Source organism: Dreissena polymorpha, chromosome 8 (genome assembly GCF_020536995.1).
Source record: "Dreissena polymorpha isolate Duluth1 chromosome 8, UMN_Dpol_1.0, whole genome shotgun sequence".
Classification (NCBI taxonomy): Eukaryota; Metazoa; Mollusca; class Bivalvia; order Myida; family Dreissenidae; genus Dreissena; species Dreissena polymorpha.
In genome coordinates, this window is record NC_068362.1 from 2449585 (window position 1) to 2475334 (window position 25750).

Sequence of the window (25750 nt, forward strand, 5' to 3'; positions counted from 1 at the left end):
AACAGTTATTTAATACTTTATACGCAAGAACCTGATTGATAACGATTGACACAATCCATTGTATGTGCATTTTAAGGTCATATATAAGGTTTTCTCAGCAGTTTTCATGGAAAGTTGGTTTCAAGAACGATAAAATTATGCATCAATATATGCATCACAATAAGAACAATAACTCCCTTTTTCATAACTGGTGAGCACAGTAACCCCACTTTCCGTAACTTGTGTTTATGCAAAACAACAACACACTAGGTATTTTCATGTAACAAATTTCATCAGTCTTACAATTTTAGGACAACATTTAATGTATGCATGTTTTTCTCTCTCCCTCTCTCTGTCTCTATTGATTAACTAACCAGCAACATTACAAATGTTATAAACACAATTTATAGTTCAGCAACACATCACATTTTATATTTATTAATCAACACGCATAATAAGCATAAGTATACATATATATATATACATAATACAAGTAGTGAATACCTTTGAATACACATGGGAAAAAATATGTCTGAAGAATATAATATACTTAACAACCATCATTGCAATATATGAGCCACCAAATTTTAAAAGAAAATGTATCATAAATTGAAATAAAAGTGCAAAATTCTGAGAACGCAAAAAGCAAACAAAAAGTCACCGGTGTCTCAAAGTGTTTTAATATAAAAAACGCATTGATATTTAGCAGTTGATTGCGCTATGGTCTCAGGTCAATATAGCTCGCGCTCCGTTCGCAACTAACACGACTTCCATGTTCGACCATTTTCCCTGAAACAAATGATTTGCAACTGACAGATAAAATACATAAAAAATCTTCAAAATAGAATTGCATTATTATTTTAGAAAAGTGTTTATTTGTGGTCCCGGCAAGTGGAGCGATACATTTAAACAAGCAGGGCAAGATGGCCCAATGTCACTCACCTGATTTACCTGTTTCAACTTGACCAATATACTGTATTGGTGGTATGTTAATGTATGTTAAGTTTCAAACCAATACGATTAGTAACTGTTTATATATTTAAATTTCAATAACTAAAAATGTGTCCATAGGACATGGATGTCTCTTTAAAGGTACCTTTTCAAAGATTTTGACTTGTATTGAAGGTTGTCATTAATAGGGCTGTCACGATACGCTGTGAGCGTACCGCGGTATATCGTGGTACGGCAACACTGTATCGCGGTACGTACCGCGATATTTTACAGAATATGTATCTGTGAAGAAAACAGCAGAATAACAAGTTTTACAAACTTTATTAAACTCAATAATCAGAAAACACTGGTATCATAGTATGACTAGAAACTGTAAAAGAAACTGTAATAAACTTGATAGAAGTAGTCATTGTTATTATTCGAGTCTTTTTCTAAAATGTCCGCCATGTTGTTTACAATAGCTGTGACTACGATCTGTGTAAATCGAACGCTTCAAGGGCATGTTCAAAATGCGGAGTCAGCGGGCCCAGTATTGAAAATCCGTAGCGTTCTGACTCTTCCTCGACTTATTCAGAATCTTAAGATAACATGATTCGGAAGTGCCATGCTTTGAACGATCGATATACTAAAGTTCGAAAATGAGAAATAGAATAAACATCTTTTGGATAATAATGAACTTATTTGCAAAGGAAATCTGTCCCTAATTCCAAAAAAGGTACGGACCCATACATCGCCGTATTTTAAACGTGAAAGTTAAACATCTACAAGTGGAACCGCTTGCTTGACCTGAATATTAACGGATTATTTATTTAGCCCTTTCGAATCGCTTCTACATTTTTCAAAATGATATCTATATCAAAATAATTATGTAATGTATTTATATCTGTGCTAATATAATAATATTAAAAAAACCGGTGCGGCAACGCCGTACCGCGGTGCGATTTTTTTCACGACATGCACCGCGATATACCGGTATACCGGTGAATCGTGACAGCCCTAGTCATTAAACGCTTGAAATTGATAAATGTATGTAAAGTCTTTTACACCACTCTGCAATCCGCGCCCACAAAGTGAGTCGTGTTATTTATACTTTATTTAAATATTTAAACAATGCTCGTAATTTCACAAAATATAACGATTACAACATAACTCTTCAATTTCTCAAGTCGTTTTGCGTTTGTAACGCTTTATAATATTCAGATTTTAAAATCGTCAAAAGATGCATATTATGAATATTTTAGAACATGGTACATGGTAAACTCTGCCACTTTAAAGGACCAAATAAGATTAGTTATTTTTTGTTTTTCTTTCATTTTTCACTCTGTAGAATAGGTTGTGATAAAGTATATCAATTTATCAAAAAAGATGTCGCTCTAATTAAAATCTATTTTGGTTATACTGAAGGATTTTGTTAACAGATACCTTTAATACGTAGTCATATATATTCGGTGAACTTAAACAGTTTGTTTATTTGCATGTTTTTAATTCCTACAAAAAAAATATGTTTTACAAAATTAGAAACCAAATACTGAAATATAGCATTATGCGTCGCCTTTGCTAAACATGTTATGAACAAGCCAATAAATGTCACTATTTACTATGGAACGCCTTCACTGTCTTATAATACTAAAACTTGTGATATTACGTCAATCTGACTGTGTATGAATGCCTGTAACCATTATATATTTGCATAATCACAATATATAAATACATAATTTGAATATATACAGATAAAGCATTAATGTATAAAGACATAATTTCTTATATATAGATAAAATGTAAAAACATACAGATACGAATGTATTATACACAGCTAATCTTCCATTGTATAAAGGCATTACTGCTTTATATGAAGGCAAAATATCTTTATATGAACATAAATCGTTATGTAATAATGATAACGAATATTTTCTCATTATATATAGGCATAACTTGTTTATATAAAGGCAAAATACCTTTATATAAACATAAATCGTAATTATATAAACCCATTTGTCTTTATATGCAGATAAAATTTGAAAAATACGTTAAAAATCTTAAATTAATTTATGTAAATATGTTATTTCAACACGTAAAGATAAATTTATAGTACAGAAAGATTTTAATGTTTTGTATGATCATAAATAGTTGTTTTATTAAGATAATTACGTTATTACATAAATCCATACAAAGTTAAGATGCTTATGAACATCGAAATAAATTACATTAATACAAAATTTCGTAAGCAATATATATAATCTAAATGATTTAAAGATAACATAAAAAATATACGAAGCTTTTATTACACACGGGAGAATTTTTTTTTTGCATTATTTCACAACAATGGATATGGATTTGATACTTGAGCGAATTGGAGTGGAAGAAGGAGTGATACGGCGCTTCAGACAAGAGAAGATAACACCGGACATCATATCACTTATGTCACTGTACGACTTATAAAGAAGTAATGCCTTTATATAATGGAAGATTATATATCTATATATAAGAGAATTATATCTTAATATATTAATGCTTTACCTGTATATATTGAAATTATGTATTTGTATATTGTGATTATGAATATATATAATGGTTACAGGCATTCATATAAAGATCTTTTGCCCTCATATAAAGAAGTAATGCCTTTATATAATGGAAGATTATATATCTATATATAAGAAAATTATATCTTTATATATTAATGCTTTATATGTATATATTCAAAATATGTATTTACATATTGTTATTATGCATATACATAATGGTTTCAGGCATTCATATAAAGATCTTTTGCCTTCATATAAAGAAGTAATGCCTTTATATAATGGAATATTATCTGTATATAATACATTCGTATCTGTATATTTTTACATTTTATCTATATATAAGAAAATGATATCTTTATATATTTATGCTTTATAAGTATATATTTGAATAATGTATTTATATATTGTGATTATGCATATGTATAATGGTTACAGGCATTCATGCACAGTCAGATTGACGTAATATCACAAGTATTAGTAAAGTAAGACAGTCAAGGCGTTCCATAATTTACGATTAAACGACATTATTACCTGCAGTTCTTCCAGCATAGTCTGTGCCCTATCGGCGAAGCGGTCAGGGTGTCTTTTCAAGGCGTTTTGTATAATGGGGAACGAATCCGAGTGAAGACTGACATCTTTGAATGTAGTATCCATTGTCTTTTTGTGTAAAAATAAGAAATTAAGACACTCTCTGCATTGATTATATTTTTTCTAGGAAGAGGCTACATTTGAACAAAAAAACAACAACAACAAAAATAAGCGGAAAGCGTTGTTCCACATTACGTTCTACGGATTGCTTAAGCTAAACTGGAACGCACATGTATTTAACCCCGTGTTTTCTAGAACGCGGCTCAAAAAGTTATGATCTTCCAATCCACAGTCTATGAGGTTTATTTCAGTGTATTGTACATTGGCTTTACATACTAGTTTTTATTGCAATAGTTAACAAGGGCTGTTTGTAAAACATGCATGCCCCCCTATATGGGCTATAAGTTGTAGTAGCAGCCATTGTGTGAATACGTTTTTTGTCACTGTGAACGGTGGTGGTGGTGGTGGTGGTGGTGGTGTAGTAGTAGTAGTAGTAGAAGTAGTAGTAGTAGTAGTAGTAGTAGTAATAGTAGTAGTAGTAGTAGTAGTAGTAGTAGTAGTAGTAGTAGTAGTAGTAGTAGTAGAAGTAGTAGTAGTAGTAGTAGTAGTAGTAGTAGTAGTAGTAGTAGAAGTAGTAGTAGTAGTAGTAGTAGTAGTAGTAGTAGTAGTAGTAGTAGTAGTAGTAGTAGTAACGAGTCATGATCAATCTACCCATGAAGTTTCATGATCCTAGGCGTATGCGTTCTTGAGTTATCATCCGGAAACCATTTTACTATTTCGGGTCACCGTGACCTTGACCTTTGACCTAGTGACCTCAAAATCAATAGGGGTCATCTGCGAGTCATGATCAATCTACCCATGAAGTTTCATGATCCTAAGCGTATGCGTTCTTGAGTTATCATCCGAAAACCATTTTACTATTTCGGGTCACCGTGACCTTGACCTTTGACCTAGTGACCTCAAAATCAATAGGGGTCATCTGCGAGTCATGATCAATCTACCTATGAAGTTTCATGATCCTAGGCGTATGCGTTCTTGAGTTATCATCCGGAAACCATTTTACTATTTCGGGTCACCGTGACCTTGACCTTTGACCTAGTGACCTCAAAATTGATAGGGGTCATCTGCGAGTCATGATCAATCTACCCATGAAGTTTCATGATCCTAGGCGTATGCGTTCTTGAGTTATCATCCGGAAACCATTTTACTATTTCGGGTCACCGTGACCTTGACCTTTAACCTAGTGACCTCAAAATTGATAGGGGTCATCTGCGAGTCATGATCAATCTACCCATGAAGTTTCATGATCCTAGGCGTATGCGTTCTTGAGTTATCATCCGGAAACCATTTTACTATTTCGGGTCACCGTGACCTTGACCTTTGACCTAGTGACCTCAAAATCAATAGGGGTCATCTGCGAGTCATGATCAATCTACCCATGAAGTTTCATGATCCTAAGCGTATGCGTTCTTGAGTTATCATCCGAAAACCATTTTACTATTTCGGGTCACCGTGACCTTGACCTTTGACCTAGTGACCTCAAAATCAATAGGGGTCATCTGCGAGTCATGATCAATCTACCTATGAAGTTTCATGATCCTAGGCGTATGCGTTCTCGAGTTATCATACGACAACCACCTGGTGGACGGACCGACCGACCGACCTACCGACCGACATGAGCAAAGCAATATACCCCCTCTTCTTCGAAGCGGGGCATAAATATGGCTATTCACCTTTTTAAATGCGATGTAAACTGATGGCCCATACTTATGTGCATGCCAGTGATGTTAAATTCACTGGAACTAATTTGTTTATTGTATAAATGCATTTTATAATCTCTATGTAAAAAACATGTTTCGTGCAAACATGGTGATAAATATATATCCCCATACATATGACATTGTTAAACAGCTAGACCAATAAAAGAGTGCTGTACTGCGAGATTATACGATATTTTATTTGTGTTAAATTGTAATATATTGATAATGTATGTAACAATAACACAAAATAGGCTAGAACAATTATACATTGAAGACGAATTTCATAAAATGCAGCAAAGACAAATTAGCGTCCCGAGCCGATTGTGACGAAGATATTTCGTACATATTTACCTACAATAACCGAAGCATTCGTCTTTTTAGTAAGTGTTCGCTTGTTGTATGAATAGATATCGTTGCAGGAATTTAAAATGAACCGTTAAACTAAATTTAGAATCACATCGTATCGTCCAGTCACCTGTTTCGGTCGGTCACCTGTTTCGGTCGATGGTAGATTTATTGCGCGTGCGCTCTATCCAAGTGACGAATGACGTCATCGTTTTGTGTGGACATAGCAAATGTCAACATCGACGGCTACTCGAAGTGTTTATCAAAAAATAAGGAAATAACATGTAAAGATTTAAATCTGAATTGATTACCATTGACATTTTGATCATTTTTGCTATTACTTTTTTTGCTCTTTTTACAAAAATATCATCAATATACAGAAACTTCGTTTTTGATAGTTCCGAGTATGCCGAGGCCTGCTACAGTCACTACTATTTTAATGTAACTGTTAGGACAACCCTCGCCGAAATATTTAGGTCTGGAGTCAATCGACCGAAACAGGTGACGCAGTACACAACTTTCCTCGTATGTTTTCATGGCAGAATCTTGGTGATATGGAAAAAAGGGGAAGCACTTGAACGATCTCAATAAATGAATTGATGAACTGTAAATAAGTCTTGCTGTGCGTATTTGTTATTTTGCCGACTTTATTGTATTAAATCTAAAATATTTTCGATTATTTGTTACATCGACCGAAACAGGTGACTCAAAGATACATACATGCAGTATTTACCTGCTGACGAATTCGACTGTACAGACATTTTCAATTTCAGAAATAAATATCTGGCTTATTTCGCATTTTTGAACACATGTTCTTCTTAACTTTTATTTTTAATTTATATTGAAATATATGTTTTATAAATTTTTTTTACACATTTTATGTTAATATATAAATATTGGACACAATAGTTTAATCTCGCTTTAACACACTATTAGGTAAAACATTTGATAGGTGATGTTTTTCATTCAATATTGTTTATAAACCGTAATTAAACAAATATGTTAGCTTTATTTATCACATGGACCAATGCATGTATATTTGATTGTTTTACGTTGAAAATTTCATTTGTAATTTTCCGGATGTGTTTCTACAGACTCAAAGACGGACGGTCATACGTCCATGGTAATTCCAAGAAATCACTATACTTACTAGCGGGTATATAATTATAACGTTACAATATCAATAGTGTGTTCTTACCTGGAACACGTTTAGGGCGATATCGATGTACTTAACAAGGTTTGTCAAGCCAAACGTCATCTGCTGAAGGGCGAGTATGGTACTTTCTAGTTGTGCTGAAATCGAGTATTGTTCAATGTTTATATAACTATGTACATGATAAACATTGGTGTTTGTGAACAAGTTTTATAGCGGTCTTTTCATATGGCCTTTGGTTCTGAATTTACTTTAGAACGTCTTCTGGACATTTGTCGCAAAGTATACAGGTAGATTCGACCATTCGTCTAATATCAAATGTACACAACGTGTAATTATGATTTCGGAAACTTAAAAGGGACTCACAATTGAGCCTCGTTCTTGAAAAACTGGCCTGACTCCATTTGCGTTAAGTGTCTTCCAAGATAAGCATGTGCAGCCCATAGAGACTTATCAAGGACGACACTGTAACGGACTTTTCTTTAGAGGTAATACCATTTTAAATACTTGATTACTTATAGCTTTCAAATAGCTGTTAATAAAGTGTTACGCTAGTTCCATCTATTTTTAAAATACGACACAAGTCGAAATAAATGCTCAAAAAATTATTTATTTGTGCGAAGACAATAATCGCAATAAATAACCCGTAAGAGAGCGACACAATGTAAGTTATTCCTAACCGCCAGCTTCCCGGTAATTATACTAGGGTAGTGTTTACAAGGATTTATACATGTGACGCACAATTAGTCAGTTTTGCGTTCGTTCATAATTTATGTAAATAATACATTAAAAGTGTTAAAAACGCTTCCAAAAGCAGTGTTACTTAATGTAAGCAATCTTTATATCAATGGATTATTACTATATAACGTAAGTGATTATGACTTAAAGGTATTTGCTTCGAAAAATGAATAACTGTCCCTCGACAAGAATTACGTCTATTCTAGATCTTGACTTTAGCTACACTCTCTACTGTTTTTGACTTATTGTTCAATACTGATGACCAAAATTGGTCAGTGATCAAAATGGTTGATTGACCAAGATTCTGGTCAGTAAACACGATTCTGGACAGTGACCAAGATTCTGGTCGTTAATGACCTGAATTCTGGGCACCAGTGACCAAAATTGGTCAGTCACGTGACTGACCAAAATAATGACCAAGACATTGTAACGTGTCATGACGTCGTTTACCAAACATCATAACAATTAGACATATTTGCGCCTTATTTAGAAAAACAATGAAAACTACCAAGTATTAAAAATTGATTTACTTTTATGTGATACATCTTGCTGCAACAACGAAGTTGAAATCTCAAAGTGACTTTCAGGAAAGGGGATTTCCCAGAATTCAATGAATCAAATGACTACCAGAAAATTACAAGGTGCCACTTGTAGTAAATAGGTAAGCTGGCAGAAACTGTAAAATATTGGAATGTACCACAAAGAAACGAAATTCTATAACATGGATGGCTAACACAAAGATGAAAGTTCTGGTGATTTTTTGGCGTAGCTGTATTAAGCCAACTTTTCACCTTACCTGACCTTTGTAAGTGTCCAATGAAATTTAAATAAAATTTCCCGCGGCTAGGTAAGAATGAATACTCTTCATTTATTCCATTGGCTGATTTGAGTATACCACCAGAACATTGGAAACATATCCGTGTCTTTGTAACACTGTTTTACTGCATGAAACAATTTTATCCCTAATGAAAAGGCTTAATAAGAACAGTTTTACACTCAATGCTCGACATCAATACAGTTTGTGGGTGCACCTGTTATTTTCAGAGGATTGCCAGGGCAAAAGCGTTTATACTTAAAGGCTATGTTCTCATATTTAGTACTTAATTCCATATTCCTGTCAACATGTTAACATACAAAAAATGTATAAAGAGCAGTGGAAGCGAGGCCTCACTTTAATGCATTGCATTTCAACCCGCGAGGTATCGGGTCAATTCGCGGCCAGTGTGTGAATGTCAGAGTTTATATACAGGTCATCACCGGAGTTCGCGGCCAGTAAAATAATCGTTATATAATTAAGATGCTATCCGTGAACTAGGTGACCTGGAATTTTTTTTAGACCAGAAATATGTTAAATGAAGATATTCAGCAATATAATTATGGTATGTCAATAAAAGATTCTTAATGTGTTTTCAACAATACAATGATAAATAGTATTTTTGATTAATTTAACAATAATTATTCCACCATATTGACTAATGTATTAAGCATGTGCGCGATGATTCTCGATACTGTTAATAATCGAATCAAATAGCAATGCCCGACAAACCACTAAAACAGGTTTGTTCGAAGAACGCGCCTATAAATACGGATCCTTCGCGTGTGGCCGGTTGACTCATATGTTTTAATTTCACTTCCATTCTTCTTTTGGTTTTCTGTTTTGTATCTATAGGTTTATGACCAGCAATATGTAATAATGTAAAATAAGCCGCGTAAACTCCGCGTAAAATCCCGTACTGCGTGTGATGCAGCTAAGAACTGCACAAAAAAAGACATTCGCTATCCTTGATCTCATTCATTGAACTATCAACGCCGTATATCTTTTTTAAAGATATTTCTTGTTAGATTATATACACTCTATTGTGAAAATATGTCAATTGATTTATATAGTCACATAATATCACCAGTGTGAACAACTTCACAGTCCATGAGGACCTGAAGTGTATCAACACTTTCTGCTTTTATGGGATTTTTCGTGTATAAAATAACGTTTCTTTTTAGAGAAATTCCAGGCGGAAAGTGTCGTCGTTGATTTACCTATGAGGACGGCTCAAATAATTGCATCACAGTTATGTTTGTCGTATTTTATGTTTGTTTAAGCTCACATGAAATATTATATGTGGGCCATTCAACATGTTAGATTGTTTAATAGTAAGATGTTTTAAAAGCAGTGTTGCTGTTGTAAATGAAAATGCGTTTACAAACACCTTTTTTCGACTGGAGTCCTTGGATTTCCAGTTCCAGGGCGGATGTTCTTCCCGCCGCTGCTGCGTTTTGTTCTCGAAGTCTCTGGGCATCACTCCGCCTGGTTTGAGCTATTGCTCGTAAATCACGAGCAGCCTGTCGGCAGCTGTCAGCGTCTTCAAAATTTTTGCCCGCATAGACGCCTCCCACTGCGGCTAGGCCGAGACTAAGACCACCTAAAATAACATATAGGTGACTCGTTCTGGGAAAACTGGGCTTAATATATGTGCGTACAGAGTCGTACAGGATCAGCATGTGCAGTCGTCACAGTAAGATCAGAGACAACACGTTTTCCTTTTATGGAATATTTTGTTTAAAGAAAGTGCCTTATAAAAGAAAATCCAGTTACATGTAAGGCGAAAAGTGTCGTTCTTGATTAGCGGAATCTTTACGCAAATGCATTCAGCACAGCTTTAAATAGCGAGGCTCATAAAATAAGCAGCACGTTAGACATAACTTTAAACCACTTCAAAATGTTTCGCGTATTAAATGTATTTTTTGAAATTCGTGCATTTTTTATTCACATCAATTTACAAAGAAAACAGTGCAAACGTTCAAGTTTGCATTTTTGCGGCTCTCCTTAACAAATGCTCAACCAAACAAATCTATATTAACGATACAGAAAGACCGCTAGAAATTCACGGCTACCTGTAAATGGCGCGAGACCTATTCCAGCGATTGTGGTAACCGCTCCCCAGAAGCCACGCTCCTTCTTCCGGCGTCTGGCGCGGTCTATGTCGCCCGCCCGGTTCTCCAGCGTCCCCGCGTCATTGTCCATACTGACAATGTCCGCCTCAAACGTCGCGATCTTGGTGTTTATCCCCTGAATTTCCACCCGTATGGCATTCAGGGTTAGCTGGTCCGTAGCGATGGTAGTTTCGTGCGTTTGTTTACGTCCTCGACACGATTCGATGTTTGAGTGAACATCTGTTTGCAGCGCAAGTGACGCGTCGCGAACGGCCCGCATTTTTACGGTAATGCCGTCTAAAGCTGATTGCATTCTTTGAACATTGACATCCCCTGCACTTTTCGCTGCCAAAATGAGCTCCTTCTGAACAAGAATCGCGCCCCCTTCTTTTGTGATGGTGGACTCGTAACTGTTCAAACATTCTCGCCCTTGCGATACCATCTTATCCACTGATGTTTGTATATCCGGGTCGAGGTTAAGCAATGACGAAAATGTCGTCAAACTTGACCGCATCGTTGATACTTCCTTTAAAACATGTCATTCATAACAACATGAGAATGATATCAATACAGAACAACGTGGGACTTTCTAACGGATTCTCAAGTAATTTTAGTATATCATATCACATCATTTTTTTTTGCGTATCAAACGTATGTTTTTCTCACTTTAAACATGTAACGTTTGCCTTACATGTATACTTATTAAAAGATTTGCTTAAAATTCATTTATTTATAACCGGTTTGAAACTTAAGTATATTGTAAGACGTCTTTTTCACAACGATACCATTTTACGATCCATATAACTGATGCAATAATAATTATAAATGCAATACAATTTTATATGATTATAACGAAATGTGCCAGATTGCATGTAAAGCGTGGGTGAATTACTATTGGATGACATGTTAAACATTTTAAACAAGACTTTTGTCACACACAAAACAGGATTCCCCTACTGGTAATGTTGTCGACGTACCGCACTGGGCTGATGTTGTTGGGGTAAAAAGAGTATCGCAATAAATTCATTAAACAAATACAAGTACTTTCTAGTCAAGGCAGGGTTTTTAGCTACAGAAATCACAATTCATGCCTCACAAACAATGAAATAACGTTCATTTTCCGCATCTGGCCATCTATATAAATACCTTTATCAACCTAACTTAAGTACTTTTAGTTTATCGCAGGATACAGATTTTTACAGACGGACGGACGGACGAACAGACAAGACTGTAATGACGTGCATACTGTACCCGTGAAATTAATAATCATCATACCAATTTTTATCAACTAAACTTAAAAACTTTACGAGTTGTCGAAGGATCGAGATTTTAATTTTCACGTATTTCTGACCATACAAACCACTTTTTTCACACGAAACAAACTAAAATAACGTGCATTTTCCTCATAAAGTAAGCAAAATGAGTTTCATCGACGTAGCTTAATTATTTGTATTACTTTTTGAGTGTTCGCAGATGCATGATATTTTTCGATCGAACGGACGAATTGACAATACATAATATGAATATTCCCCATATGACACTCTATCCACAACCAAGTTGCATCTACCTATCTTAAAATTATCGTTAGTCATCGCAGGATCCAGTTTCGGACGGACACATGCTCAGACGGACGGACAGACACACGAACAGACAGGAGTTACACCTATAGTCCTCTCCGAATACACCGGTTTAGGGATCATACAAAATAATCTACTCACCAAAGACATCGCGTAGCTCTATATGAAGCTGCAAAAGTATAATATATATGTTCAATATGATAAGGTCATCGTAAGCAACATGTAACGTAAGGGGCTATCAAATACTATTGTCGGCGTAACTGTTTTCCTTTAACATTAGTATGCGTGCAACATATTTCGATAAATACTGAGGAAAGTGTGCAAGGCGGTTAAGTTTTCGATGAGTTATGGAAAACCAGCAAGTCTTCAATACATTTTTTGAAAATCGACGCATGACAATAATGATATTATTTTTATAAAGTATGAACAAACACGGAAGAAAAATATAATCCACAACTTGGCTCGAACCAATGACACGGTGAAGATGCATATCTCTGTCAAAATGCTGCCTCTCTGTTCATTCTCGGTTGCCTCTCTGTTATAAACATGCTCGATTGGCTCACTTTTCTGGCACGGTCAGCCTAGTCGTCGATTAACATTGTTATATTTATAAATAAAATGAGTTTAACACTTGTTAAAAGTATTGATAGTAATAACTTAAATGTCAGATTATTGGATGTAAATATCAAAGGCGAAAAGGAACTTTTAACTTAATTATTTGGGCTAACGCGATCGGCTACATATAATTGACGAATAGGCTTCCCTTGCCAGAAAAGTGAGCCGATCGAGAGGCTTTCTGTGCCACAACGAAAGCGAAAGTAGGCCCTTTTTAAGTAAAATTGACGATAATTACTATATAGCGTACATTGAACGTAAAGTTTTGATCATAAAGATGATATCAATGACATTATATATTTGACATATTACGGAAAAGCTATGTTGAAAAGTCATCAAAGTGGCATGTATGCACGATTGTTCCACCACCCTCGTCATCATTCCATCTTCGATTGAGTTTGTGATAAGTGTTTGGACCTGCGGAATTCGGTGAACCTGCAGCTGGATATATGCTTCAACTCATGGACCACCTCTTTTTATGCACACATGTGTTTACGGGTTTTAATTTTAGATTTTCTTATCTGTTTTGTGAATTACGATCATCCAGTTTTCATGTTTATAACAGAGAGGCAGCCGAGAATGAACAGAGAGGCATCATTTTGATAGAGTGGCCACCGATAAGCATCTACACCGTGAATGATACTTGGAGTAAAAGTATAGCTCGACTCGTCACGTATATGCAATCGATTTTTCGTGACACTCGTACAACAACAAATTACTGAAACCAAGTGAATCATCTATAGTTTTAACATCATTAGGCGACCACACTTTGCTATCAATGTGTAAGCAAGCATAATCAGTTGTTAATTGTTACAAACTCTATTATTTAAAGTATAATGTTATCTGATGATTTTTATGCCCCCCTTCGAAGAAGAGGGGGTATATTGCTTTGCTCATGTCGGTAGGTCGGTCCGTCCGTCCGTCCGTCCACCAGGTGGTTTCCGGATGATAATTCAAGAACGCTTGGGGCTAGGATCATGAAACTTCATAGGTACATTGATCATGACTCGCAGATGACCCTTATTTATTTTGAGGTCACTAGGTCAAAGGTCAAGGTCACAGGTGAAGGTCACAGTTACTGGAAATAGGCATTTTAAAGATTTAGCATGGTTCAAACAAGGGAAACAACTACGGTTTATGCATGTTCTTTTTATTACAGATTTTTAACGATTAGTTTATGCATCGTTCATGACAGTCAATGAGTTTGATTCTGCTGAATAACGAAAACATAAGGCAAAAATGAAATACAAATAATTGTAAACAGCATATGTGAGTTAAAAGAATACTGGTTTGCCGGTTGTACTCGTACTTTGTAGCACTTTTTTTTCATTTTGATAGTTAGAGCTAGCTTGTGTGTGCCTATATAAACATGTATGTAAGACAATAAAACGCGATTTAACAACCAGACGTGATATAATAAAGCACACAAAAACTTTTTACCTATCAGTGAAGCGATGATGTAGATTCGACAAATCCTGAAACAAGTTAACATTATTTAACCAGCAATAACTGTTTTTTATACGTAACACTGAAAATGAAAGTAGTACTAAAATAGCCATGACCGGATTTCCCGATTTGATCACATCACCAGTTGAGCTGCGGAGAAGCACGAAAGCGAAAGTTGTTTTTAATCAAAAGTGCGTAATAGCCGAATTATTGACAGACATTAATTATTTTCAAAATTATGATGTGTCCAACATCAAATTTGAATATTTCCATCGAAATAAGTCGCTAATCTGAGACGACACTTTACGCACATGCATTAAGCTCCGTTATCATAGAGCTCGTCTCAAATCATTGTTTTTAACTGCACATATCTGATTTGAATCTCCCCTACTTTGAAATAATAGTTTCTTAAGCGTCATTGTAAAGCTGTTAGAACACCGATTGTATTCATTTTCATAAAATACATTGACTCTTCAGCGCGTATTTTAAAGGGGCATTTTTTACGTTTTGGTAAATTAACAAAATTTAAAAAAGTTGTTTCAGATTCTCAAATTTTCGTTTCAGTTATGATATTTGTGAAGAAACAGTAATACTGAACATTAAATAGGCTCTAAAATTGCCTTCATATGAATCTTTTGACGATTTAACAACACGAACATTATAAAGCGTTGCAATACAGTTTGAAAAAATAACCCTCGTATAGGTATTATATATAATATCTATAAGAGGGGTATTTCTTTTAAACTGTTATTTTTTGTCAATATTCGTTGTTGGAAAGTTAAACCATACACAATAGGTGTGCATTTAACAATCTGGAACCCCTGGGGTAAGCTCGGGGGGGGGGTATGGTGGGGGGGGGCATTTATTTATTTTATATTTTTTTTTATGATACTGCTGCCTGTGACCATGATTGTATGAGCACGGATGGACGAGTGGTCTAAGTGGTAGATTTTTACTCCAGGACTCCAGGGGTCAGTGGTTCGAGCCCTGTTGAGAGTTACTTTTTTTCTTTTTCTTTTTAAATTTTATTCGTGATTTTTTACTGGAGCTTTTTAGGTCCAATGTTTACATTTATCAATAAAAAGCATTTGATGACAAACTTCAATGCATGCCAAAATAAGTGAAATTGCCCCTTTATTAAAATAATGGACACATGATTTTATTGTTTTAGTGTGTTATTTCACAGTGTATATTGAACAAAAAAGCAAGTAAATGTATTCGCAAAATTGAATGAGTTGGCTCACCTTTTAACAACCTGTGGGCATTTATCTGGAAGCTACATGATTGCTGTTTTGCTCTTAACAGTGTCATCTTAGCGGAATTTTCGATAACCTAAAAAGACTTTGAACATAACGATATAACGAGTACTCGTAAATATGCCTAGAGTCAAATGCACACAAAAGGCCTCATGAAGATATCGTAAGGTCTGTTTCATAGCAGATCGGATGCATATGAATATCAATAAAATTATTTAGCATTGCAGTAACCAACTATTCGTATACAGACGTCCTGCCATTGTCCTTATTAGTGAATGCATGTTTATTTTAAAATGTATATATTTTGTTTTCGACCGTTATTTTGATTCAGAAAACAATTCTGCTTTTGCTATATTTTCCACAATTAATTTCTAATATTACCTGGATTGCAACCTGATTTCGAAAAAAATCTAATTTATGTATTCTGCTTCGCATTAAGCTATATAACATTTGTTTGACGTATTGTTGTAACCATTCATCATTTAAAAAAGGAATATGTAATAAGTCCATATACATTTGATGCAGTCTTTACCGCGGAGTTTGAAGTAAAGGCATCAAGGAGATTACCCAACGAGATATTATGGAATTTCTTGTTCACTACCGTCCATTAGGTTGTTTGACTAAAGTTCATACTTACTTATTCCCAAAACTCGTTGGCAAAAAAGCGGTGCATGTATTTAAAGTAGCATCTGTGCGCTTGCGATTGCGTTTCGCAGATATGCTCAGGAATGAGCGTGTTGCAATTGTCTCTACACCAGTACGCGACAGCTTTGTGAAGTTGACGTCCCAGGTTAAAACCACATGACAGGAACGTTTGTATTGTAATTATAATCATTAAAAGCTATCCTAAATATTATAGTTTTGCTTATAATATCATGTAATGACAATTTAAAACACACACGAAAATCTGTTAATTGTTCCCTTGTAATGATCATATAAGATTTAAAAAAAAAACAGGCAGACTATATAAACAATGTAGTTGTTATTCTCTGCCAGCACAAACAAAAATTAAGAGGCCCTTTATCGGGAATCATGTTTCCATCTTACCTTCTGGCTGCTTGTCAAGCAAATTACTCGTTATGTATCCACATGAAACTCAATAGGTAAATAGGTTTCATTGAAAGTATGTGTCCTGTATAAAAAAGCAATAACTATTGCTACCATATTTACATGGTCATTGCCCTTTATAAATGTTTCATGCTTAACTGCTGTCTGCGAATTATTTCGTTTTTACAAATATACGTTGTGATTCACTCATCTCCCACTTAATATAATTAATAAATCAGAACTAGCAAAGCCCTACTATCAGTGGTTCATTTTGGGGATGAAGGGCGGGGCGGGGGCGGGGCTGGGGACTTGGTGGGGGGGGGGCTTGGGGCTGGGCGGGGGGGGGGGGCGGGGCGATGGAGGTTCAAGCTATTTCAGGCGGTTTCAAAAGTATTTCACTCATATGACGGTGGTCATTGTAAACATATGTACACTTTTGCACGTACAACTGGTTAACCGGTATTGAGTATTTACGCTTTCACAATTAACTGGCAACTGCGCTTTTTGAATCGAAAGTTACGGCCAAATGGCCGTTATAATTATTGGGGCTAAGTAGTAATTTGGACTGTTCATGAGTTTTACCACACAATCTCCGTATTTGTAATCCATTGGTCTTTAAAAGGAGCTAGTCGAACCTTGATAGCGTTCACGGTGCTTTTTTGTGTATGGTACATCTAAACACGTGAATGAATATACCCAAAATGGACACCAGTATTTCAGTTTTAATAACAAATAAAGAAGTAATAACAAATATATACTCATTATATTTTGCATTGTAAATTGAAAATCGATATGAATTTCGCATAAATGAGATTCGTCGAAAGACCCGATTTTTTTGCGTAACAAGGTATCCCCCACAGAAAACAAAAACTAAAAACAAAAGAAAAACAAAACAACAACAAAGCAAACAAAAACACAAAACACAATACGTATTTCAGTTATTGCGAAAACCTTCGGACACAACTTAGTAATTAAAGGGACTTTTTTTACAGATTTTGGCATGTATTGAAGTTTGTCATTAAATGCTTCCTTTTGATTAATGTAAACATAAGATTTAAACAGCTCCAGTAAATACAAGAATAAAATTAAAGAACGAAAAAAGTAATCCTCAACAGGGCTCGAACCACTGACCCCTGGAGTAAAAGGCTAGCGCTTAGACCACTTGGCCATCCGTGCTCATAGAAAATATAATGTAATTTATACTTTATATTAGCAATCCTCGTAGTGTCACAAAATATAACAACAACATAACTACCCAAATTATTCAATCTTTTCGCGTTGCAACGCTTAATAATTTTCAGTTTTTTAAATCGTCAAAAGATGCCTATAACGGATATTTTAGAGCATGGTAAATGTTCAGTTTAACTGTTTCCTCACCAATAAAAAGGCCCATAGCTATTAGATAACTTAGTAGGCCCAATAAAGGTATCACCAGTTGGTTGTATTTTGTATTTAACTTTCAATACAGTTATACCAATAAAGACTTAAAATAATATGATATTCAATCAAGTAGTGAATCTTTTACGAACTCTACTTCTCAGTGGTTGGTTATGTTATGGCATTTCTATGCCACCATACACTAGCTTTATTATGGTCGAAGTTTAGGAATTAGAAAATATTGTGGGCTTTATCATTTAAAAATTAAATATATATTTAAAACATTTCATTGAAATGACCTACTAACTATCGCGTGATAAATTAAAAATAACTTTAATACGTAGTAAAACATATTGTAAACTGCCACAGGCATTCAACAATGGAGATGGTGATGTCACACTCAATTTGAGTTCCGTTCGACGAGGTTTATCTCGGTTTGTTCTGGAAGTTAACACGCCCGAATAGAAGCGCTTGGCATAAGCATTTTTTTTCCAAAAAGTGCAACCGCGTGTTTGAAAAACACAATTGAAATGCTATGTGTGGTATATTTGTTATTCAATCAACAAAAACGTTCATTATAATATTGTTGAAAGTTTAAAAAATAGGGCGGACATTGTAATTCTTCATAGAGAAGCTACCTACATTGTATGTTTGCGCATATACATCTGATTCGGCTTCTGTGTATAAAAATGCAATAGTGCTATGTGTGGGACACATTTTTGAAATGCTATGTGTGGTATGCAAGAATTTTCCCGTCAGTTCTGCATTTAATCTAAACACAGTTTTGTAAGAATCTAAAACATATACTTCAGTCTGTACTGAAAATATATCAAATTAACCAAATGTTACATGATGGAATACTGAAGTAATTGTGTAATGTTTAAACAATTTATGTTTAATTGAACATAAATTCTAAATAAAATACACTGCGTAATTGTTATCCAACCAATGGTCTTTTTTAACAAACACGTTATGTTGAACTATACTATTTTCTTTTTTTTGATTTATTGTCTTTAAATAAATATCATGATTGATATTTCTGCCTGATTATTAAATTCGGCCTTTTTTTTTATAAATGAATGACAAAGAAAGTAAAAGCACATGCTTTAAAATGGGTTTTACTTCTGTTGTTTTTCAGACTTGACAAGGATTAGTCGAAGGATTTGTAACGCTTTAAGGCGCGAAGCTGTGTTAGAATTAGATGAACACCATCAAACCACACGGAAGGTGTTATGCGGCAAGTTAATTATCAAAACCACAGTGACAGAGACGGACCCAGCTTCATTCTGTGATGTTTACGGAAAGCTATTTCAACTAACTATGCAAACATACCATTTAATATGTATTTTGGCATAATCAAAACAAAGTGTATGTATTGATATTTGTGTATATTTATGTGTTTTGTATCTATGTTATTAATGCAATTGATTAGATGAATATAAAATCTGAGTATATATGTTAATAAAACAATTGTTTCATAACAAATAACAATATAAATCCAATGATGATTGTTTGTGGTCTATTAAGTTCATTTAGTTTCCAATATCATCTCCATATGAATATCTTAAGTATTTCAAAATAAACACTTCATTAATAATAACATTTCTTTATAACCAGCATGCACATGTTACAATAAAAATTCGCAAAGTAACACATCTTGCTATACAAACATATAAAAGATCTAATTAACACGTAACTACTTCTGCTTCTGCTTGATACGGTGAAGGGCCAGTTACGGCGTAGTACACCGGGGAGTGCGCCTAGTCGAAATGAAGGGCAGACTTAAAGCTCTCAACTGTCTCTGCGTGAACCACTCTACTGTCCAGGTGGTTCCACTCTATGATGGTTTTCACGAAGAATGAGTTTTTGTATTGATTACTGTTTGAGTTTTTCACCACAAAACCTCTATCGTTATTTATCACTTGTTTATCTATTATATTTGATGTAACACAGTCACTGTATTGTTTTGCCTTAATTTGCCTTTTAACCCTTGCTGGTTTCAAGTAATCGGTTGCTGGTATGGCTGGCACCAGCCCCTCGGCCACTTTGTAGAGCATCACTAAACGGTTGATCTTACGCCGTTCTTGTAGAGGTGGTAATTCTAGTTGCTTTAGCATGTTTGTAACGCTGCCTGCCGTTCTTGAATTGTAGTCTCCAGTTATGAAACGGACAGGTTGTTTTTGTACTTGTTCAATTTTATCAATATCCCGAGTTAAGTAAGGATCCCAGATTGAAGAGCCGTAATCCAGACAGGATCTTACTAGCGCTAGATACGCTGTTTTCCTACAATCTATAGGGCAGTTCTTTAAGTTTCTACGCAGTAGAGCCATTGTCGAGTTCGCTTTCTTTGTCAATTTACTTATGTGAGTTGACCAAGTTAGATCTTCAGATAGGAACAAATGATCATCGCAAAAAGTATTGGCTTTGGGGGTTTATTATACCAACAAACATATTTAATTGTATTAATACTTCATGAACTCAACTTCAAATGAAATCATAATAACAGAACAGAACAGAACAAAATTTTATTACACATAAACTTTACAGTTTCTAGTGTTAAACAAAATGATATTACAAAATACATGAATATAATAAGTCGTTGTTTTTTCTTACAGAAATATCATAATTTGGTAATGGATGAACTTTACAGCTATTTTAGACAAACATGATAACAGTGTATCTAGCTATATATGGAACTGCTTTAATTTGTCGTTGTATCAACGAAATAAATCAATTTCTATGTAAAGAACAAACAATAATACAATTTGGATCACAGTAAAATGTTAGTAGTACACAGAATACCGAATTTTATTTATACTTAATGTTAATGCAACAACTCCATCAGCATAAAATAGTTACACAACATGATCAAAAAAATTATTCAATATCTTTTTAAAGAACAAAAGATAATACAATTTGAATCACAGTAAAATGTTAGTAGTACACAGAATACCGAATTTTATTAATACTTGATGTTAATGCAACAACTCCATCAGCATACAATAGTTACACAACATGACCAATAAAATAAATCAATATCTTTTTAAAGAACAAACAATAATACAATTTGAATCACAGTAAAATGTTAGTAGTACACAGAGTACCGAATTTTATTTATACTTGATGTTAATGCAACAACTCCATCAGCATACAATAGTTACACAACATGATCAATAAAATAAATCAATATCTTTTTAAAGAACAAAAAATAATACAATTTGAATCACAGTAAAATGTTAGTAGTACGAAGAATACCGAATTGTATTTATACTTGATGTGAATGCAACAACTCCATCAGCATACAATATTTACACAATATGATCAATAAAATAAATCAGTATCCTTTTAAAGAACAAAACATAATACAATTTGAATCACAGTTAAATGTCAGTAGTACACAGAATACCGAATTTTATTTATACTTGATGTTAATGCAACAACTATATCAGCATACAATAGTTACACAGCATGGTTAAATGCAGCCTATCACTTTATAGCATAATGTATCATAATGAATTCAGTCTACAGTTATACATATAACACTACATATATACATATAACACAATTATACATTACTATGATTATAAACTTGGCGAATAGTTAGTGCCTCTGATATGAACTTCCATAACTTGAACATTTCACTTTTACTTTGTGTGGTTAATAACTGTGTGAGTTTGAACATGCTAGGTCTGACTCTATAATAAGTTTTAATGTATTTTTCTCTGATTTGGACAAATTTGGAGCATTTCAACAGAAAGTGGAATTCGTATTCCATTCGTTGCTGTTACATAATTGGCAGAGTCACATATTTCTTTCCATTCTATCATATCTACCCGTCTGATTCTAAGGTTATGTGCACAGATGCGTAATTTCGTTATCGCCATTCTTAGATTTCTTGACAAAATTGTCTCGAGATATGATTCAAAAGAAAAGGTTGTTTTTAATGCTTTATATACAATGAGTACCCTATTATCATCAATATCTCGTTTCCACTCTTGTAGGTATTCGTCGAAAACTCTTTGTTTAAACAAAGACAAAAAAGTTGCCTAATTTATTTGTGAGTTATTAGACCACACATAATTGAATCCGTATTTACATAGTAAGTCCCTGACCTTTCCGAACCAGTTACATTTATTATCATTTAAGTCAGCCAAACCTTCTTCCAGTATTGATCGTAATATAATGTTTTCACTTTTAGTTATTTTAAACCAATATTTTACTATGCGTACATATCTGTTCATATATAACGGGTGTCTACCAAGCTCGCCGTAAACGCCTACATTTGAAGTTGATTTCCTTACACCAAGAACAGCTTTGCAGAATTTAAGGTGCAATTTTTCCAACTCGCTACACTTTGAAAAACCCCATATTTCGCACGAGTATGTAATAATTGAAGAAACAAACGCATCAAACAATTGTAAAGCTACCTTAGGTGTACAACTATAGTTTTTCAAGTTTGATAGCAATATATTAAGTGCCTTTAGACCCTTACCACGCAAAGTGTTAGTATTGAGATTAAAGTTCCCTGTATAATTAAGTGTTACACCCAGATATATAAAATCTTTTACAATGTCTATGTTTTCGTTACCATATACCCACCGCTCATTACGTTTGATAGCTCCGCGTTTGCGGAAAACAATAATTTTGGTTTTTGGAATGTTAACTTGCAAACCCCAGGTATTACAATATTTATATAAACGGTCGATACACTGTTGTAGATCTTCCGGCGTTTCACCTATGACAACCATATCGTCTGCAAACAGAAGTATAATTAAACATGTGTCTTGTATATTTATTCCCGCATTATGTCTATTTTGTAAAAACATTTCAAGATCGTCTACGAAAAGAGAAAAAAGTACCGGCGATGTTATCTCCCCCTGCTTTAGCCCGACTGCTATATTAAAATATTCGGAGTATGTGTTGCAATGTCTAACACAGCATTTGACTGATTGGTACATACTGCGTATAATGCGCAACATTTTTCCGTCCACATTCGACTTATATAACTTTAGCCATAATATATTTAAATATATGGAATCAAAGCAACGTTTCATATCAATAAAACAACAATACAATCGTCTGTTCATATTAACATATTTTTCAATAATAGAATGGAGTATGAAAACTGCATCTATAGTTGACCTGCCTTTGCTTAACCCGAACTGCGCGTCAGATATAACATCATTGTTTTCGCACCATGTCGATATTCGCTGATTGAGTATACATGTAAACAATTTTGCAAAGTTACTTAATAAGGTGATACTTCTATAATTACTAGGATCGGATTTATCACCCTTCCTATGTATAGGAATTATAACCCCTTCTGTCCAAGCTAACGGGAATTTACCTGTATTTAAAATGATGTTAAAAATCGTTGTTATATAACCAGCCAAAATATCGCAGGCTTCTATAAAATATTCGTTTAGTAATTTATCTAAACCAGACGATTTACATTTCTTTAAGAGGGCAATAGCTTTAACTACTTCGTTATATGTTATTTGGTTATCAAGGTAACACACTTTCGAAATTTTCGAAGTCATGGTTGGAATTAAATTCTTCTGCATTAGCATTATGAGTAAGATTTTCGTCCGAAAACATTTGCTGAAAATGATTTTTAAAATCATTGAGCGACGTATTACTATTGTATTATGGTGTATTCTGCGACCTAAAGCACTTCCAAAATTCCATGTTTTTTCCCACTAAGGTCTACGAATTGTTTACAGCGTTTAAGATTGTATGCTTTCCGTTTATTTTTTGTAATCATTTTAAAATTACTTTTTAATTGACACATTTTAACTCTATCCGTATCGATATGTGAGTTATTAAATATATGCAATGCATCTTTATACAACTGTTTCGCTTCACTGTATTCTTGATCAAACCATTTATCGCTGTCCGATATAGTTTGTCGTTCAAATTGAGGATATTTTTTAACGCGTTTGATAAATAATGGGTCTGCTACATCTCTAAAAATATTTGTGAATTTTTTAACTATTGTGTCAATATTTGTGTTATTTTGATCTACGTGACTATGAATTAAATTGTTAAAATCCGTTGCCCTGCTCATTTAACCATCTCGGAAATGCTGTTTTTTATCATCCCTCCATTTCACGTGCTCGCTTATGTATGGTTCGTATACTTAAACTCGCAAGTTACATTTTTATAATTAAAAGACAGCGGTGCGTGATCACTGAAATTATTAAACTCTTTTACACTAAAGTTATCTACCACATTAAAGGACTGTTCACTTAGAATCAAATAATCGATGACACTTGCACCATGAGTATTTACCAATGCTATAATCCGAGCCCAATCTCCCGTTAGCGATTCTCAATATCGTGGCCTTACAAAGGTCAAGTAAATTATTTCCTTGAGAGTTACTTCCCTTATCCATTGAAAATCTTGGTAGCGTGTTATCAGCTAAATAGTATTCGGGGTCAACATCGTATACATATGAATCACAAAGAATGGCATCACATTTACACGCTGTTCTAGCGTTAAAATCCCCAGCTAACATTACTGTGCCCAACCCTTGAAAATGGTTAATATCGCTACCGAGACTTTCAAACAGGTCCGTATCTATCAAGTTGGCCATCGGCGATTCGCTTCCCCACATATATACTGCTGCAATAAATATATCTTCATTATTGTTAAAAAACGATTTATCTAGTTTAAGCCATATTATAGTGTCGTGAGTATTCTTAACAACCGATATTCCACTGGTTATGCTACTGCGCGTATATATTACTATACCGCCACTATTGCGCCTGGCTTGCCTGTGTCTATATTTCCTAAAAAAGTTATTACAATCGTACCCAGAAAGTGAAAAAAGTGTAAGATGTTTAATGAAAATACTCATTCGACCCGGTCATGAAAGGGGCTGCAAGATCGTGTTACCACCGCACCAAGTAATAAACAATACATGTTGTTCAATTTGTCGTAAAATGTGTATTTAATGTTTACTTTGATTGTTTTCTTTCACTGCAATACTTGCACCATCTGGTAACAAAACAAACAGTCCTTTAAACTTTTGAACATTAACTATATATGACAACGTTTCATTGATCAAGATATCAGTACGTCTCTTGAAGGTGCTTCCAAAAATACTTTAATCTCCCTGAAAAGAACAAAATACACATGAAATAAACTGTAAAACTTAAATAAATAAATAAATAATTGTCATGCGTGATATATAAGATAGCTCAATAGGATTTAGATACGAATACATGATTGTACAGAAAACAAAGTTATTGATCCTTTTGTCTATTTGTTTAAATAATGCTGTATTATCTCTTTATGCTTATTTAATAACTCTCGTTACGGTCTAATATGTTTTCCTGATAAAAAGCACACAACCATAAGTTCAATAACACTTTTTGTAATGTTGTTACAATTATATTCACATGACACCTTGCACAAACAATCCTTACGATTTTGTGTATTAAACAAGTGCCTTAGTTGGAAG

General features: G+C 34.3%; 1 protein-coding gene across 1 annotated transcript; it reads right to left on the bottom strand.

The window, feature by feature from the left end:
- Positions 1-401: 401 nt before the first annotated feature.
- On the bottom strand, positions 402-14975 carry LOC127842902 (uncharacterized). Its single transcript, XM_052372714.1, has 7 exons — positions 14600-14975; positions 12686-12713; positions 10929-11493; positions 10244-10456; positions 7347-7441; positions 3987-4112; positions 402-768 (listed from the first exon to the last, which is right to left on the bottom strand). The coding sequence occupies exons 2-7, from the start codon at positions 12692-12694 to the stop codon at positions 706-708; spliced, it is 1071 nt and encodes a 356-aa protein (XP_052228674.1). The 5' UTR covers positions 12695-12713; positions 14600-14975; the 3' UTR covers positions 402-705.
- Between the last annotated feature and the right edge of the window lie 10775 nt (positions 14976-25750).

Excerpts from the sequence above, each read along its gene's own strand:
- LOC127842902 (XM_052372714.1), bottom strand. Across the intron at positions 10,457-10,928 it reads AGGTCTCGCGCCATTTACAG|GTGGTCTTAGTCTCGGCCTA; the intron begins GTAGCCGTGAAT and ends ATGTTATTTTAG. Across the intron at positions 769-3,986 it reads CTATGCTGGAAGAACTGCAG|GGAAAATGGTCGAACATGGA; the intron begins GTAATAATGTCG and ends CATTTGTTTCAG.